The 18609-nt window shown below is 35.2% G+C and overlaps 1 protein-coding gene across 1 annotated transcript in view; it reads right to left on the reverse strand.

Annotated features, from left to right (window-relative positions):
• The window catches only part of TOX (thymocyte selection associated high mobility group box), a 505432-nt gene that overhangs the window by 62927 nt on the left and 423896 nt on the right, over positions 1-18609 (reverse strand). The window contains exon 6 of the mRNA XM_053715064.1: positions 660-740. Within this exon, the coding sequence (XP_053571039.1) occupies positions 660-740 (81 nt within the window). The remainder of the gene's footprint in view (positions 1-659; positions 741-18609) is intronic.

Below are 18609 nucleotides of genomic sequence, written 5' to 3' on the forward strand. Positions count from 1 at the left end.
ACTTTTTCTCTGTCTTCCTAGGTGAAGAGCAGTAGGACAAAATCTCTTACTGACTATAATGGACTTTGATGACCATATGACTCTGGGCGCCATGTACGAAACGGCGGACGGACAGCTTCTTAACTTGCGAAGCTGTCTACCCGCCTCCGCTATACACGGGCAGCGGATCTGTTGATCCGCTTGTCCGTATGTATCATTACACACTCATCGGAGTGTGTAATGCCTGCCCCTTCAATCGCGCAACCAATCAAGCGACTGAAGGGGCTGTCAATCACCGAGAGCGAGCGTGCTTAAGAGGTGGCGTAGGGTGTAGGAAGCAGCGGTCTAATGACCGCTGCTTCTTACATTGCGGGAAGCAGGCTTGCATATGCGAACCTGCCCCACAAATGCTCCAGAGCAGCTTTCGCTGCTTCGTATATGGAGCCGTCTCTAAAAGAGCAGGAATAATTTGTATTGGAAGCAATTTAATGAGAAATATATTCTATTCCTTTTATGTGCATTTCCAAACCTAATGATCTAATAAAATATGACCTATTTCAGATTACTGATATACTTCCTAATCATCTACCCCTCACATAAATGTATCATACATTCCTGCGATACTCAGCCATATTGCCCACCAATTGAGATACACCAAAATTGATATTATTTAACATTACCTTAGATACAAGACTTGCTCTGTATGCCGCCAACTGCTTCAGATATTCCTTTTTGGCAGCTTCTGTTTTCTTTTTGTATACCTTAAAAGAAAGAAAAACAGTGGAATATTGTATTATATTTGTAATGTTTAGGAAATCAGTTCATTTTGTAACACTGTACTACATATTTACTTAGTTGTGTTGTTTAATATATCAAAAGACCACTACTTATCACCAATATAAAAACACATCAGCATCTATATAAGGCATTACAAAATGGTAAAGCCTTTAGCTTAGTTTATTTTAGTTTACATAAAGAGTGCTGTTAAAATTACCTGCATCAGCATTTTTTATAAATTGTTTTTAAAAAATGTAAAATCCTTGATAAATTTTAAAGGAATATGAGCATTGAAGGTGTTGTTCAATATCTTACTTATATCAACATAAAGGGACTCATTTTTTAAGCTCTGGATGCAGCTTTTGGGCCTTAGACTAGTTAGAGTGGGCCTAAAATGATAGTTTAGTTGCTGAGGTCTTAAGAAAGCAGCTACTTGACCTTTCAGTCACCTCAAGTATGGTGGAGTTAAGACAGAGCAAAGGGCAATGCTTGTGCCATGATAACTGCAGCAGCAGTTGCTGCCAGCTAGCCACGATTTTGGACCAGACAGGTTTCCGGTAGTGAACTTTGTCCACCCAGCAATTGATAAATGTTTTTCTTGATTTATTCAGGTGATTTTCTTCAAATTTGCAATATACACACACAATAAATTATTTTAGCTGAAGGCGCTATCACATAGAATAGTAGAAGACAATAGTTTAAAGGGACCCTCAGTCCTCAGGAGAGTCACATGGTACTTTTGACCCTATTACTGGATCCACAATAAACTGAGCTCTAATATCTCTGTGGGTAGATGAAAGAAAGTTGAGATGGTGCGCAAGCGTATTGTGGGGTAAAAAAAATAAATCATGTTTTCAATGGCTAAAATAAGAGATAATGCTCTGCCCTCAAATGCTACAAATTGTATCCATGCTGTAAGGTGCCAGAAACATAGAGGGACAATATCACTTACATTTTTTATGGGACAATAGCCACAGTTCTTTACAGTCTGGCAATATCACTTACATTTTTTATGGGACAATAGCCACAGTTCTTTACAGTCTGGCAATATCACTTACATTTTTTATGGGACAATAGCCACAGTTCTTTAGAGTCTGGCAATATCACTTACATTTTTTTATGGGACAATAGCCACAGTTCTTTACAGTCTGGCAATATCACTTACATTTTTTTATGGGACAATAGCCACAGTTCTTTAGAGTCTGGCAATATCACTTACATTTTTTTATGGGACAATAGCCACAGTTCTTTAGAGTCTGGCAATATCACTTACATTTTTTTATGGGACAATAGCCACAGTTCTTTAGAGTCTGGCAATATCACTTACATTTTTTTATGGGACAATAGCCACAGTTCTTTACAGTCTGGCAATATCACTTACATTTTTTTATGGGACAATAGCCACAGTTCTTTACAGTCTGGAATATATCACTTACATTTTTTATGGGACAATAGCCACAGTTCTTTAGAGTCTGGCAATATCACTTACATTTTTTATGGGACAATAGCCACAGTTCTTTAGAGTTTGGCAATATCACTTACATTTTTTATGGGACAATAGCCACAGTTCTTTAGAGTCTGGCAATATCACTTACATTTTTTATGGGACAATAGCCACAGTTCTTTAGAGTCTGGCAATACCAAAACTGTGTTTCACCAAGCTACTGGCAAACATATGGTTCCTCCTAAGAGGTGTACACCAACCTATATTGCAATTTTATATTTTTGACGATTTGAAGGATGGCATGCTGCCCAGTATTCATGTATTCCTTTGGAGCTGTTACCTAAAGCATTTACAGCTATTTTTGATCTACTAATCTCTAACTACCATGTGAACAACCACCACAAACCTTAACAATGACAAAGTGCTGCTAAGTCTATTAATATTCTGTATTTTCTCATTATTAATAGTAGTAATAGTAAAGATATTCTATAGAGCTATATAGGCATACAACAAAAACAACATGACAAATACAACAAATCATAAGTTAATATTGCCTTTTGGGACAGTTGATTGATTGATTGATGGTTTTTGATCATACTGTGCATGGGATTTTCTCAATAAAGGAGTATTAATTAATAACACATTTAATTTTAATCTACATCAAATGACAGTGATTTCTGTAAAACATTCAGATTTTCCTACTATTTTGCTTTAGGCTTAATTTTTAATACAGTTAAAATAATCAAGGAAATAGTCTGTGTAGTCATTATTATTATTATTATCATTTATTTGTATAGCGCCGCCAAATTCCGTAGTCATGTATCTTAACATGAAAATGACCAATTATAAATAATTTTTTGTGAAAAAGATTTTACAAATTTAATTAAGTAAAATGTTAATCACTTATATACTGCATGTAAAATAATTAGGTGTAGCAACATTATTAAACTATAAAGCATAAACACACCTTAAAATAGTTTGCATTCATGTTATCCAAACAAATGTGTATTTTTTATTTCTATTTAATATAAAACCCGCTATTCAAAGGTCAATATATATTTATGTTACCTTTATAAGTTAAGACAAACTGATTACATTTATTTCCTATGAAAAGGTTAGAGAGTTTATGAAATTGCTTTTGCAAATGTAGAAGCTTGGGGTAAAATAAACATCCCAATAAAATATACTATTATTTCAAAGCAGAATGCCATTTGCTCAATTGAAATATGTTCTCAGCATTCTGTACAATGTTCTCTGTAAAATAAACATAATTGTGTTTTTTTTTGTAAAATGTTATATTCCTTTAAAATTATTCTACAAAAATGTGACACAGTAATCGGTAATGAGAACTGCTTTGCAATAGTCATTCACAATTTAGGGCCAGATTATGAGTGGAGCGTAAATTAATGCTCCCGCTTGAGCGTTAATTTTGGTAGAATTAAGATTTTTGCATTCATTGGGGTGCGCTCATATTACGAGTTGAAAGTAAACTGTTTTCACTCGAGTGGTAATCCGACAAGCGCAAAAAAATCAGAAGTTAGAATATCACGTGTGCGTTCACGTATTCCCCCACAGAAATCAACAGAGAAAAAAAAAGTGGAAAAAAAACACCCCTCTCTCACGCAAACACAATCGCATATTCTCATTTGTGCTAACCCAACATGAAATTATGAATATTTCACATACCATTGTTCTTTACATAGCAGAATATCTTGTATTTATTCATAAATACATATTTCTATATATATCTGATGGTATTTTGATCCAATGTATGTATATCTAAACATATATCTAAATATATATATTTATATATAGATGATTATACAGTATATAGGTATATATATATACAGATGCATATAGAAATATCTATTTATAAATACATATTCTGCTATATGCAGAACATTGGAATGTGAAATAATTACAGTAAATACTTAGTAAAAACCTTTATTAAATATGAATATTGCAAAAATATGCTTTAACATGTTTTTATCTACTTAACGGCAAAGGGTTCCAATGCACTTATGTATATGTCTATATATGTGTCTATATATCTATCATATCAATCATGTATATGTATGTATCTTAATGTTAAAGCCCTTTGGCTGCCTTTTTTTCTCTAACACCTGAGATCTCATATCTTTGAGCCCTTATAACTTTTTATGCAATATTTGTTTTGAATCATTTTTATCAGACAGTATTATTATGAGTGTAAGTGCACTTTGTCAGGTATTTTTGATGTGCAACATTTATGTTTCTCAAAACAGTTAACCATAGCTAGGTTAGTTAGTCTAGCGTAAATTGCGATTGTGCTCACGCAATCACATACCTTTAATCTTCTTATTTGTTAAGTTAGAAAAATATATCCAAACTCCTTAAAAATGACCATCAAGAAAAGAAAGCTCCAGAACACAGATGAATATTGATTGTAATTATTATTGAATTTAATATGTAATTATTAATCTATAATTATATTATGTTCATAAAGTGCCAAGATCATTAATGGCACTATTAAGAGTGGATCACATTATTGACCATTGTTAATAAAGAATATACATGTTGAAGCAACACATTTTGTGGGTGCTACTCATATGAACCTAGAAATGACTTGTGACTTCATTAAAAAATAAATTCCGTTAACTATATTATTTTGGTCTAGTATTGAGGTTGGTTATAGATAGATAAAGATTATTTGATTTTATTTTATAAATATCCACCCAACCCACATGCAAGTATAAACCAAAGTAAACTGCATCAATATGCTCACAATAGCTTAAATGCAATTTAAATTCCAACATATATTTTTAAATGTAACATAACATGTACTGCCATGTACTTTAATTTAAAATAAATGGTAAAATTAAAAATATATTATATATGTGTCACATAAATTAAAATGATATGAAGAAATGTATTACTTACTACATAAAAATATATAAAAATAAAAAGGATATAAAATTGCTCCATCTGAAAGTGAGACCAAATTACAGATTCAACTCTATACAACCTTGTTGGAACAGAAAAATGTCAGTATAAGTTACCAATCTAGGGAAATAAAAGTTGCTAGCCCACTACATAAAATATGAGCAAAGACTTAAATCTTTTTCATTTTCTGTTTTATTTATTACTCATTTTCTGTAGTTTATTACTTGGACTTCTGCACTACTGAAAATATTTATTCCTTTATAATGGGTGTAAATTAGCAACCAGAATGTAAATCCTTTCTGGAAATCTGAGGTCAGCTGAGACTGGTAGCACTTAGGATCATGTATGTTGAAGGCATCTAGCTATAATACGGTAATTCTTGTGAAATGGGATTCTTTTGGTTGTGAGAAATTATTGAGATGCAATTCAAATAGTGTTTTTCATGTTCTGAGGAGTTATTAACCAATGGTGGAACTAACATTGGTGCAGCGGCACCAGGGTCCAAGTGCTATAGACGCCAGTCTATACATAAATATGTTCAGAATGTGAACAATCCTAATGCAGGGGAGGCTTTTATTGGTGCAGGTTGCAGGTCCATCAATCTATTTATCCATCCTCAAAATCATTATTCAGAGCAGCATGCATATTATTACTGTTGATTACTACTGAGTTAAGTTTTGGGGGTCCAAAACATTTTTTTCATCAGGGCCCTCTGTTGAGTAGGTCCGCTACTGTGTAGTAGTTGTAGCAAAGACCACAGAAATGTTGCTACTTGCTGGCGTCATCATGCTATGCTTGGTGACGTTTCTGAGGCATAATTCTGGGTAAGTTATGGTGCCGTCAGGGAGAAATGGTTGTCTTATTAGGGGGTATATTAGGTTTATTGTGTTTTGTTAATTGTTCTAATCAAATGGATCATTCCCCTTTAAATATGAAATCAATAAATATATAAGTGCCCTGCTCTATGGATCCCAGAGTGGTGACTATTTGGCAACAAATTTTATTTTAAAATATACTATTAACCCATAATTGGTAATATGTATGATTAGTTTTATTAAGAATAATGACACAGCATCTGTAGTTATTATAAGTTGAACATTTTGATAGTGACTTTTGAGTTATTTATGAAGCACAAAATTTAGACTGTGTCAATATTTTGTTATTGATAATTAGTTTTAAATAGCTCAGTGTGTTTTCGAGCCATATTTGTGACATGAATCTATTTTTATAAATTTCCACCAAAAAAATAAATCTAAATAAATATGTAGTTGCAGCACATATCCTGATGAATTGAACATATCAAATGTGAGCTTTAAGCAATAGCTGCTGAGCTGAAGTGTAAAGGCATCAGTCTAGAAGTTATGGCAAAAATGTTGTCAAATTTCCTACAAAGCATAACGTTGGCATTTTTTTTTCTTTTTTCTTTAATCTACAGTTTAGATGAATTCTAGACTCCTGTTTTATTTAATTATAACAATTATTTAGGAAGCTAATAATTCCCAGAATTTGAGTATGATTGAATGGTACTTAAATGGGATTTAAATAAATGATTTAAATGAATGAAAGTTTCAATAAAAGAAAAATACCTGCCAATATAATAAATCAGCTCCATGAAAAAAAAGACATTGGTTTATCAAGGATTTGTCAGCTTCCTCATATGTATAATTCTGCATCTTCATATCCCTGCTGCTTCTAATTTAGCAGGACAGACTCATAATTGAAGCAAATGAACTATTTACTTTTACCACTTCTGCTATGGAAGGGGACACACACCAGCAGGAAGGAATACGTAGGAAATTAAATTATTCTTACTTGTGTCAGATTTGCCCTTTTACAACACATTAGCAGTAATTTCATGAGGTGTCAAACATTGGAATAAATACTGAGGGAAAATATAATGAGGTGTTGCTATCGAGCTGTGCAGCCATAGAAAATTTCGGTGCATATGTTATGCAGAGCAAAGTCAGGCATATGTTACAGTAACTAAACTGTTGCTTATACTTATGCTACCTGATTATTAGTCTCATGGTTGGAAGTCTGTGAGAATCCATGTTTCTTTGCATCAAGAGATTATGTTTAAATAAAGACCGTAAATACACATGCACATAGCAGTAATTGTATTTTTTTTAATACAATGTAAAACTCTTAATGGATATATTATATTTCAATTCTTAGTTCTTCTTAACATGTTTATTTGTTTATCTTGCTAAAGATTTTAAAATCATTAACAGTAATGTAAACAAACCCATTTTGTATGTAATTTGCAAAATCTATTACTGCCTTACTGTGCTTCCAATTAGAGAAGCAAGATTCGTTTGGTTAATTTCCATCTGGTTTAAATTCTACATAACTTTTCTTTTTTTTTTTTTTTCTTTCAACACATATTTTACAAAACTGAAAAATGACCTCAGTGGTCTTTGTGAATTGTTAGGCTGGTTAGAAAAGTAGAAACACATTTGAGTCTCTCTAGTGTATGAAATGAAAAATAAAAAAATAATGAGCGGAGTCTTACATTTGCAGAGCGCAATACAGTAGCATCAGTCTGAACTTAATTAAACCAGTGTAAAAATCCACAATAAGTTGCAACATATTCTGAATATTAATAAAGTAAAATTTCAATTATTTTACATAAAGTGATAAATACAAAGACCAAAGACAATATTTAATGATTTAGTTGAATTTCATTGTGTATAAGCTAGTATGTTAGATGTTTATCTTTTCCATACGGTTGTTTATTGGCTTCTTACAAAGAAAACAGACGTAATATAAAAGTAAGTTACATTCTATTAGCATTTTTTTAAAATAATCCATAGAAATGATTTATATTGCAAATCTTATTCTACAAAGTAATATGCTCTGTTGTTTGGAGCAAGTGGATTATGGTAGATACAATGTATTTTTAAAAAAAATGTGTTTCTGCACATTTTGCAATAAGTAAAAAGAATAAATGTTTTGTTAGCTGTATTTCTGAAAATCAACTGGATGTTTCTATTTTACCAAAGCACAAATAAGTAACTGAATACAATATTGCAATTTCTTCAGCTGAATACAATATTGCAATTTCTTCAGAACCCCCCCAAAAAAAAATAAAACAACAACAACATGGTAGCTGCACAGATTTTTTTTTGGGGTGGGGACAGATTTGCAATACTTTTTCAAATCTTTGAGGACTAGACATGTGCATGGCGAAAAATATTTGGTTTGGTTCGGATCGATTCAGATTTTTTCGAATTTCGGTTTGGATTGATTCGAATTCAGAAAAATTCGAATCAATTCGGTTCGGATTCGTTTCGGATTCACTCGGATTCGAAAAATTCAGCTGGATTCGGTTTGATTCGGTAATTCGGAATTTCGGTAAGTGTTAGGTGGGATGTGCTGTGTATTAGACTAGTATTATGTACGGTATATTAGGTGTAACCCATAGCAGAGTGATATAACCTAATATACTGTACAATACTAGTGTAATCTATGGCCATCCGAATCTACCGAATAAATCCGAATAAATCCGAACTAATTCGGATTCATTCGGTAGATTCGGCACTATTTCAATTCCGAAATTCGAATCGATCCGAATCCCGAAATTTACGAATTCGGCCGAATTTCCGAATCGATCCAAAACGAATCGCACATTTCTATTGAGTACATTGCTAGATTACACTGACTTTTGGAGCCCAACCAGCCATATGACATTATGAAGTTGTATTGGATGATGTCTACTATTCGCTAAATAATATTTTCCATCAAAGGGGACCCAAATTTTGCCTTTTTGCTGATCTCTCACTCACTTTAATATGATTTAAAACATTGTTTTGCTAACTTAATAAGTTGATGTAGTCAATTTAAAGGGAGCACAGGGAAGTCTAACTGACCTTTCCTGGCATCTGAATATTGTGAGAGCTATTTGTATACAAATTAAAACAGAAATAATCCAAGATCCTAGATATGTTCCAACCTAATCTCTACTACAGCGATCCTTATAATAACTCTTTTTTAACCCCTCTCTTTTAATAGACACTTTGGGGCATATTTATCAAATGTAGCGTATCATGTCCGCTGCACATCAATAAATGCAGATAGCATCTATACTACTTGTGCAATACCACCCCATGCAGATTCACGGACAATCGGCCGCTAGCAGGGGGTATCAATCAACCCAATTGTATTTGATCAGGTTGATTTCTATCCGCCACCTCAGAGCTGGTGGACAAGTTATGGAGCAGCGGTCTTTAGACTGCTGCTTCATAACTTCTGTTTCTGGTGAGAAACGGAGCTTGGTAATTTAGCCCTTTTATAACAAAATGTAGGCACGACCAGCTTCATTATTTCTTTCCCACCTACCTACTTCTCTGAGCCTCAGAGCTACTTGAAGCATTAGCCTACAGCTACCTTACTCACTTACCCACATATCTCTAAACACTTAACTTTAATATGATTTAAAACATTGTTTTGCTAACTCAATAAGTTCAGTGATGTAGTCAATTTAAAGGGAGTGCAGGGAAGTCTAACTGACCTTTCCTGGCTTCTGAATATTGTGAGAGCTATTTGTATACAAATTAAAACAGAAATAATCCAAGATCCTAGATATGTTCCAACCTAATCTCTACTACCGCAATCCTTATAATAACTCTTTTTTAACCCCTCTATTTAATAGACACTTTGGGGCATATTTATCAAATGTAGCGTATCATGTCTGCTGCATATCGATAAATGCCGATAGCATACGCTTTCTGCATTTATCATTGCACAAGCAGTTCACCAGAACTGCTTGTGCAATACCACCCCCTGCAGATTCACGGACAATCGGCCGCTAGCAGGGGGTGTCAATCAACCCGATCATATTTGATCAGGTTGATTTCTGTCCGCCACCTCAGAGCAGGTGGACAAGTTATGGAGCAGCGGTCTTTAGACTGCTGCTTCATAACTTCTGTTTCTGGTGAGAAACAGAGCTTGGTAATTTAGCCCTTTTATAACAAAATGTAGGCACGACCAGCTTCATTATTTCTTTCCCACCTACCTACTTCTCTGAGCCTCAGAGCTACTTGAAGCATCAGCCTACAGCTATCTTACCCACTTACCCACATATCTCTAAACACTTAACTTCACCCTCTAAAACAAGTCAACAACATTAGGCTAAAACTATACAACCTAAAGTAGAGAACAAACTAACTACTTAATGACAAAAACTTCAGGTTAGTTTTCATGACTTCAACTTTACTGCTTTTGACTAACATTTCCTGTGTGACATATATCAATTATGTTTTCATTTTTATTATTTTTCTCACTCTCTTAGAATTTTCTTTTAATGTAGAACTTCATCACCTTTGTCATTGTCATAGTGTCTCAAGGATCAGTTTCCCTCTTTAGTATTTTCTTTTCTAATGTCTGCCAACATCTCCACTAAAATGACCTCTGTCTCAATGTCAATATAACAGAGACTAAGCTTACATTGACACAATGACAGCACTGAACATTATGCTTACTGTGGATAGATCCATTATCACATCTACATCCCAAGTCTGCAGCCACAGAGTAATAACTATCATAGCTTTTTACTTCATCATCTACATTTAATTATTCATCAAAGCATGCTGCATAATCCCACAGAAGACTTTTATAGATTTTGAATTATGACTGTATACTTATTGTATACCTCACAATAAAGCTTCTAAAAGAATAGGAGAAAAAGAGAGTATTCACTTAGAACAAAAAGTCCATAATGCAGTATAAACTGATCATTTCTCAGACCAGTTGCTAGGTGACAACAACTTCAAACTAAAATAAACTTTTATTGAATCCTTAAAAATAAAACATTTAAATTATGTTAATTAAAATGACCTAAATCGTAAATAACAAATCTTAGAACTGTGGGTTAGAGAGCAAAAGTGCTATGATGAAATATTTACTATGCTTAAATATATACTGTATCCAGTAGTACCTAATAAACTTTGATTGCACACTCCATTGGGGAGACATTCCCCTTCAATAATTATGACTATGATTTTGTCATTTCCCCAAACATTGGGACTATTACTTGGCTTTACCACTATGGGGGGTAGTTATCAAGCCGTCAACCTCAAATACGCTGGAATTCCGCAGCGTATTTGTGGCGAGGCTGATTCGCCTTAGTTATCAAAGTCTAGAGCCCGGCAAAAGTAGAATTTTGTGACGTAAACTTCGATCCGCCGGACTCAGTCCGACACAGATCGATTCTTACGTCACTCCAGAAGTTCCGCACACAAGTTCGGCACAATCTGACTACTTTTGCTAGTTATCAAAAAACTAGCAGGTACGTTCGGCACTTTTACGGCCCAGCGTACCTGGTTTTCAATCTGCCACCCTGGAGGCGGCGGATTCCATAGGAATCAATGGGAGTCTGACCATAGCGAAAGTACAAGTTCGCTGCTGACAGACATCCCATTGATTTCTATAGGAGATGTCTGCACCTAACACCCTAACATGTACCCCGAGTCTAAACACCACTAATCTGTCCCCCCTACACCGCCGCAACTAAATAAAGTTATTACCCCCTAAACCGCCGCTCCTGGAGCCCACCGCAACTATAATAAATGTATTAACCCCTAAACTGCCGCTCCCGGAGCCCACCGCAACTATAATATATGTATTAACCCCTAAACCTCCGCTCCCTGACCCTGCCGCAACCTATATTAAATTTATTAACCCCTAATCTGCCCCCCCTACACCGTCGCCACCTATAATAAATTTATTAACCCCTATCCTGCCCCCCTACACCGTCGCCATCTATATTAAATTTATTAACCCCTATCCTGCCCCCCACTACACCGCCACCACTGTAATAAAATTATTAACCCCTAAACCTAAGTCTAACACTAACCCTAACACCCCCTAACTTAAATATTAATTAAATAAATCTAAATAATATTTCTATTATGAACTAAGTTAATCCTATTTAAAACTAAATACTTACCTGTAAAATAAACCCTAATATAGCTCCAATGTAAACAATAATTATATTGTATCTATCTTAGGATTTATTTTTATTTTACAGGTAACTTTCAATTTATTTTAACTAGGTACAATAGCTATTAAATAGTTATTAACTATTTAATAGCTTACCTAGCTAAAATAAAGAGAAATGTACCTGTAAACTAAAAACTAACCTAAGTTACAATTACACCTAACACTACACTATACTTTAATAAATTATTCCTATTTAAAACTAAATACTTACCTGTAAAATAAACCCTAAGATAGCTACAATGTAATTAATAATTACATTATAGCTATTTTAGGATTTATATTTATTTTACAGGTAACTGTATTTATTTTAGCTAGTTAGAATAGTTATTAAATAGTTATTAACTATTTAATAACTACCTAGCTAAAAGAAATACAAAATTACCTGTAAAAAAAATCCTAACCTAAGTTACAATTAAACCTAACACTACACTATCATTAAATTAATTAAATAAATTACCTACAAATAACTACAATTAAATACAATTACATAAACTAACTAAAGTACAAAAAATAAAAAAGCTAAGTTACAAAAAATAAAAAAATAGGTTACAAACATGTTAAAAATATTACAACAATTTTAAGCTACTTACACCTAATCTAAGCCCCCTAATAAAATAACAACCCCCCCAAAATAAAAAAAATGCCCTACCCTATTCTAAATTAAAAAAGTTCAAAGCTCTTTTACCTTACCAGCCCTTAAAAGGGCCTTTTGTGGGGGCATGCCCCAAAGAGTTCAGCTCTTTTGCCTGTAAAAGAAAAATACAACCCCCCCCAACATTAAAACCCACCACCCACCCCCTAATCTAACCCAAACCCCCCTTAAAAAAACCTAACACTACCCCCCTGAAGATCATCCTACCTTTAGTCGTCTTCACTCAGCTGAGCAGCGATGGAACTGAAGAAGAGACCCGGACCGGCAGAAGTGATCCTCCAAGCGGCGCTGAAGAAATCTTCCATCCGGGCGATGTCATCTTCCAAGCGGCGCTGAAGAAGCCTTCTATCCGGGGGATGTCATCTTCCAAGCCGGGTCTTGAATCTTCATCCCGCCGACGCGGAACATCCTTCTGTACAGACGGACTACCGACGAATGAAGGCTCCTTTAAGGGACGTCATCCAAGATGGCGTCCCTTCAATTCCGATTGGCTGATAGGATTCTATCAGCCAATCGGAATTAAGGTAGGAAAAATCTGATTGGCTGATTGAATCAGCCAATCAGATTCAAGTTCAATCCGATTGGCTGATCCAATCAGCCAATCAGATTGAGCTCGCATTCTATTGGCTGATAAAAAGAGCCAATGGAATGCGAGCTCAATCAGATTGGCTGATTGGATCAGCCAATCGGATTGAACTTGAATCTGATTGGCTGATTCAATCAGCCAATCAGATTTTTCCTACCTTAATTCCGATTAGCTGATAGAATCCTATCAGCCAATCGGAATTGAAGGGACGCCATCTTGGATGACGTCCCTTAAAGGAGCCTTCATTCGTCGGTAGTCCGTCGGTAAAGAAGGATGTTCTGCGTCGGCGGGATGAAGATTCAAGACCCGGCTTGGAAGATGACATCCCCCAGATAGATGGCTTCTTCAGTGCCGCTTGGAAGATGACATCGCCCGGATGGAAGATTTCTTCAGCGCCGCTTGGAGGATCACTTCTGCCGGTCTGGGTCTCCTCTTCAGTTCCATCGCTGCTCGGCTGAGTGAAGACGAATAAAGGTAGGATGATCTTCAGGGGATTAGTGTTAGGTTTTTTTAAGGGGGGTTTGGGTTAGATTAGGGGGGTTTGTTATTTTATTAGGGGGCTTAGATTAGGTGTAAGTAGCTTAAAATTGTTGTAATATTTTTAACATGTTTGTAACCTATTTTTTTTTATTTTTTGTAACTTAGCTTTTTTATTTTTTGTACTTTAGTTAGTTTATGTAATTGTATTTAATTGTAGTTATTTGTAGGTAATTTATTTAATTAATTTAATGATAGTGCAGTGTTAGGTTTAATTGTAACTTAGGTTAGGATTTATTTTACAGGTAATTTTGTATTTCTTTTAGCTAGGTAGTTATTAAATAGTTAATAACTATTTAATAACTATTCTAACTAGCTAAAATAAATACAAAGTTACCTGTAAAATAAATATAAATCCTAAAATAGCTATAATGTAATTATTAATTACATTGTAGCTATCTTAGGGTTTATTTTACAATATGCAACATGGGAATGTCCACAGCACAATTTGCTTAAAAAGTATCTTTATTGACAAAAGATAGAGCGACGTTTCGTGACTACTGTCACTTAATCATGCTATACATACAATACTCAGAGGTAGCTCTTTTAAACAGTTATCTTGGCGCCAATACATTTTACTCTTGAGCGCCACCTGCTGCACAAAATATCTTACTCTTCAAGCCTTCAAAATTTATACAATTTACAACAAGATACTTTTTGTTAAAGATACATAGTTTAAACATTTTTACAGCAGACATACTATCCTACAACATTTAAAGCAGTGATAACTAACCCTGATGACAGTACTACATATCTACATACCATTATAAATCAAATTTAGTTAAACCTATTCTTCACCAAAAGACTCACCAATCAAAGTCCCTATTCATACCATATGGTACTAATGATCCCAATCTATGAATCCAATGCATTTCTTTTTGTTTCAATATTTTCTCACGGTCACCACCCATTCTCTGCGGACCCACATAGTCTATAACCTGCCATCGGAGCTGACTGATACTGTGTCCTTTCTCTAAGAAATGATTGGATACAGGTGCCTCCCTGTTCCCACATCTAATATTGGAGCGGTGCTGGCTAAGCCTATCTTTCACTTTTCTTACCGTCTCTCCAATATAGATGAGGGAACACGGACACTTAATTAAATAAATTGCATATGTGGTGTCACAAGTGAAGAAATTCCTAATAGTGTACCTTTTACCACTCCTAGGGTGAACAAACTCTTTGCCCCTTATTACTGAATTACAACTAATGCATCCTAAACAAGGATAACATCCTATATTCTTCTTAGTTAAATGACTCTGCTGTAACTGCTTAGCTGGTCCTATGTCAGACTTCACAAAGTAGTCCCTCAAATTCTTTACCCTTTTATAGGCCATAATTGGTCTCTCCTTAAATTCAACAATGTCATTATTACACCTCTGTAAAATAGGCCAATGTTTATTAATGATTTTAGCTATTTGCCTCCCATGGGCACTAAACTGTGATGTAAAAATCATTCTCTTGTTCTTCTCCTTATGATCTTTATTAGTGGTAAGGTTATTGCTGCATTTATCTAATACATATTGGGGATAACCTCTATTGCGGAATTTTTCTTGCATTTCTTTAATCCTTTTATTTAGATTATCTGTCTCTGACACGATACGGTGGACTCTCATCAACTGACTCTTAGGTAAGGATTCTACCAAATGACGTGGATGGAAACTATTGAATTCTAGCAATGTATTCCTATCTGTTTCTTTTGAATATAAATCAAATTCCAATTTAGGACCTTTCTTATACACTCTAGTGTCCAAAAACATGATACTCTCCTCACTGTAATTCAGTGTAAATTCCAAATTTCTCACAGAAGAATTAAGGTCTGTTACAAATTGAACCAGGGAGTCCACGGGGCCCCACCATACGCCAAATATATCGTCTATGAAGCGCCACCAGGCTCCTCCATAGTCTTTAAACCATTTATTTTCATAAACTATATTCTCTTCAATCATGCTCATAAATAAATTGGCGTATGATGGGGCCACGTTGGACCCCATGGCAGTACCTCTTATCTGTATATTCCAATCATCCTGAAACATAAAGTAATTCCAGTACAGAATCAAGCCCAATAATTGTTCTATGAAAACATTTTGTTGTGGGGTATAACCCCCATTTACATGTAAAATTTTCTTAATAACCCCCATACCTGCCTCATGCTTTATGCAGGTATAGAGGCTTTTAACGTCTAATGTATACAATACAAAGCGGTCGCTAGGTAAATGCAATTTTCTCACCTTTTGCAAAAAATCCCCTGTGTCTTTGATGTATGAACTACATTTCACGACCTCAGGCTGCAACAATTTGTCAATAAAAATAGATACATTAGAAAAGGCAGAATCTATACTGGAAATAATTGGCCTACCTGGAGGAGCAGCAAGGTTTTTGTGAATCTTTGGTATAGTATAAAAAACCGGTGTTCTTGGTGACTTATTGTATAGAAAATCTCTCAATTTTAAGTCAATCACCCCAACCTTAACTGCCCTCTCCAGGCAGGCCAATAATTCTTTTTGTATCCTATGAACAGGATTTTGTGACAATTTCTTATATGTTTCAGGGTCATCTAGTTGTTGTCTGATTTCCCTAATGTAGTACTGTCTATCGATAACCACAGATGCCCCTCCCTTATCGGCTCCCTTCAGGATAACATTTTTCAATTTACCCTGAAAGGACTGTAATGCTTTCTTTTCAACTTTATTTACATTACTTTTTACCTTCTTACCATCTCTAAGGACCTGATGTTGTAATTTTTTTACGTCTAAATTCACAAGTTGTATAAACGTATTTATACTATCGTTATGGATTAATGGTGTATAGTTACTCTTTTTCCATAGACCCAATTTTTTAAGAGTCCAATTCCCAGAATCTTTATCGGGGGTATTATGCTTTGCACTCACATCACCAAATTGTACTCTCAATTTAATGTTCCTGTAGAACCTATTCAGATCTTTATTTATTTCAAAAAAGTCAGTCTGTTTGCTTGGGCAAAACGAAAGTCCTCTATTGAGGAGTGCTAGCTCACCATCATCCAGTGTGACTCCAGATATGTTCACTACTGTCGATTCCTCTGATGTCCTCCGCCCCTCCGGTTGGATTTCCTGACCGGTGCCTTTCTTGCGGTGCTTTCTACCCGCTCTCCGCTTGTATCGCTTTCGCTCAGACTCGTGGAACTTGACGTCACATCCGTCGAGTCGCCTTCCGTATCACGTGCGGCTTTCTTGTGTTGCTGATTGGTCGTACGTCTACCTCTGGTTTGTTTACCCCAGTTGCCATGGGGACCCTGTCGCCATCTGTAGACCCAGCCTTGTAAGTAATCTTGTTCATCCCGAACAAATTTCGTCCGCTTTCTTTCTTTTAGCTCTTTTTGTAGGCGATCCATTCTTTCATCTGTCTGTGTTATCAGATTTTTAAGATCTTCCTCAGAGATTTGGCCGGAAAGTTCCTCTTTGACGGTAGCCAGTTCCATTTCTTGTTTAGCCATTTCCTTGGTAAGGGATTCCACTGTATGTACAATTAGATCAAATTGTTTATACGTTTATACAACTTGTGAATTTAGACGTAAATAAATTACAACATCAGGTCCTTAGAGATGGTAAGAAGGTAAAAAGTAATGTAAATAAAGTTGAAAAGAAAGCATTACAGTCCTTTCAGGGTAAATTGAAAAATGTTATCCTGAAGGGAGCCGATAAGGGAGGGGCATCTGTGGTTATCGATAGACAGTACTACATTAGGGAAATCAGACAACAACTAGATGACCCTGAAACATATAAGAAATTGTCACAAAATCCTGTTCATAGGATACAAAAAGAATTATTGGCCTGCCTGGAGAGGGCAGTTAAGGTTGGGGTGATTGACTTAAAATTGAGAGATTTTCTATACAATAAGTCACCAAGAACACCGGTTTTTTATACTATACCAAAGATTCACAAAAACCTTGCTGCTCCTCCAGGTAGGCCAATTATTTCCAGTATAGATTCTGCCTTTTCTAATGTATCTATTTTTATTGACAAATTGTTGCAGCCTGAGGTCGTAAAATGTAGTTCATACATCAAAGACACAGGTGATTTTTTGCAAAAGGTGAGAGAATTGCATTTACCTAGCGACCGCTTTGTATTGTATACATTAGACGTTAAAAGCCTCTATACCTGCATAAAGCATGAGACAGGTATGGGGGTTATTAAGAAAATTTTACATGTAAATGGGGGTTATACCCCACAACAAAATGTTTTCATAGAAGAATTATTGGGCTTGATTCTGTACTGGAATTACTTTATGTTTCAGGATGATTGGTATATACAGATAAGAGGTACTGCCATGGGGTCCAACGTGGCCCCATCATACGCCAATTTATTTATGAGCATGATTGAAGAGAATATAGTTTATGAAAATAAATGGTTTAAAGACTATGGAGGAGCCTGGTGGCGCTTCATAGACGATATATTTGGCATATGGTGGGGCCCCGTGGACTCCCTGGTTCAATTTGTAACAGACCTTAATTCTTCTGTGAGAAATTTGGAATTTACACTGAATTACAGTGAGGAGAGTATCATGTTTTTGGACACTAGAGTGTATAAGAAAGGTCCTAAATTGGAATTTGATTTATATTCAAAAGAAACAGATAGGAATACATTGCTAGAATTCAATAGTTTCCATCCACGTCATTTGGTAGAATCCTTACCTAAGAGTCAGTTGATGAGAGTCCACCGTATCGTGTCAGAG

The sequence above is a fragment of the Bombina bombina genome, chromosome 5 (genome assembly GCF_027579735.1).
Source record: "Bombina bombina isolate aBomBom1 chromosome 5, aBomBom1.pri, whole genome shotgun sequence".
Taxonomy (NCBI): domain Eukaryota; kingdom Metazoa; phylum Chordata; class Amphibia; order Anura; family Bombinatoridae; genus Bombina; species Bombina bombina.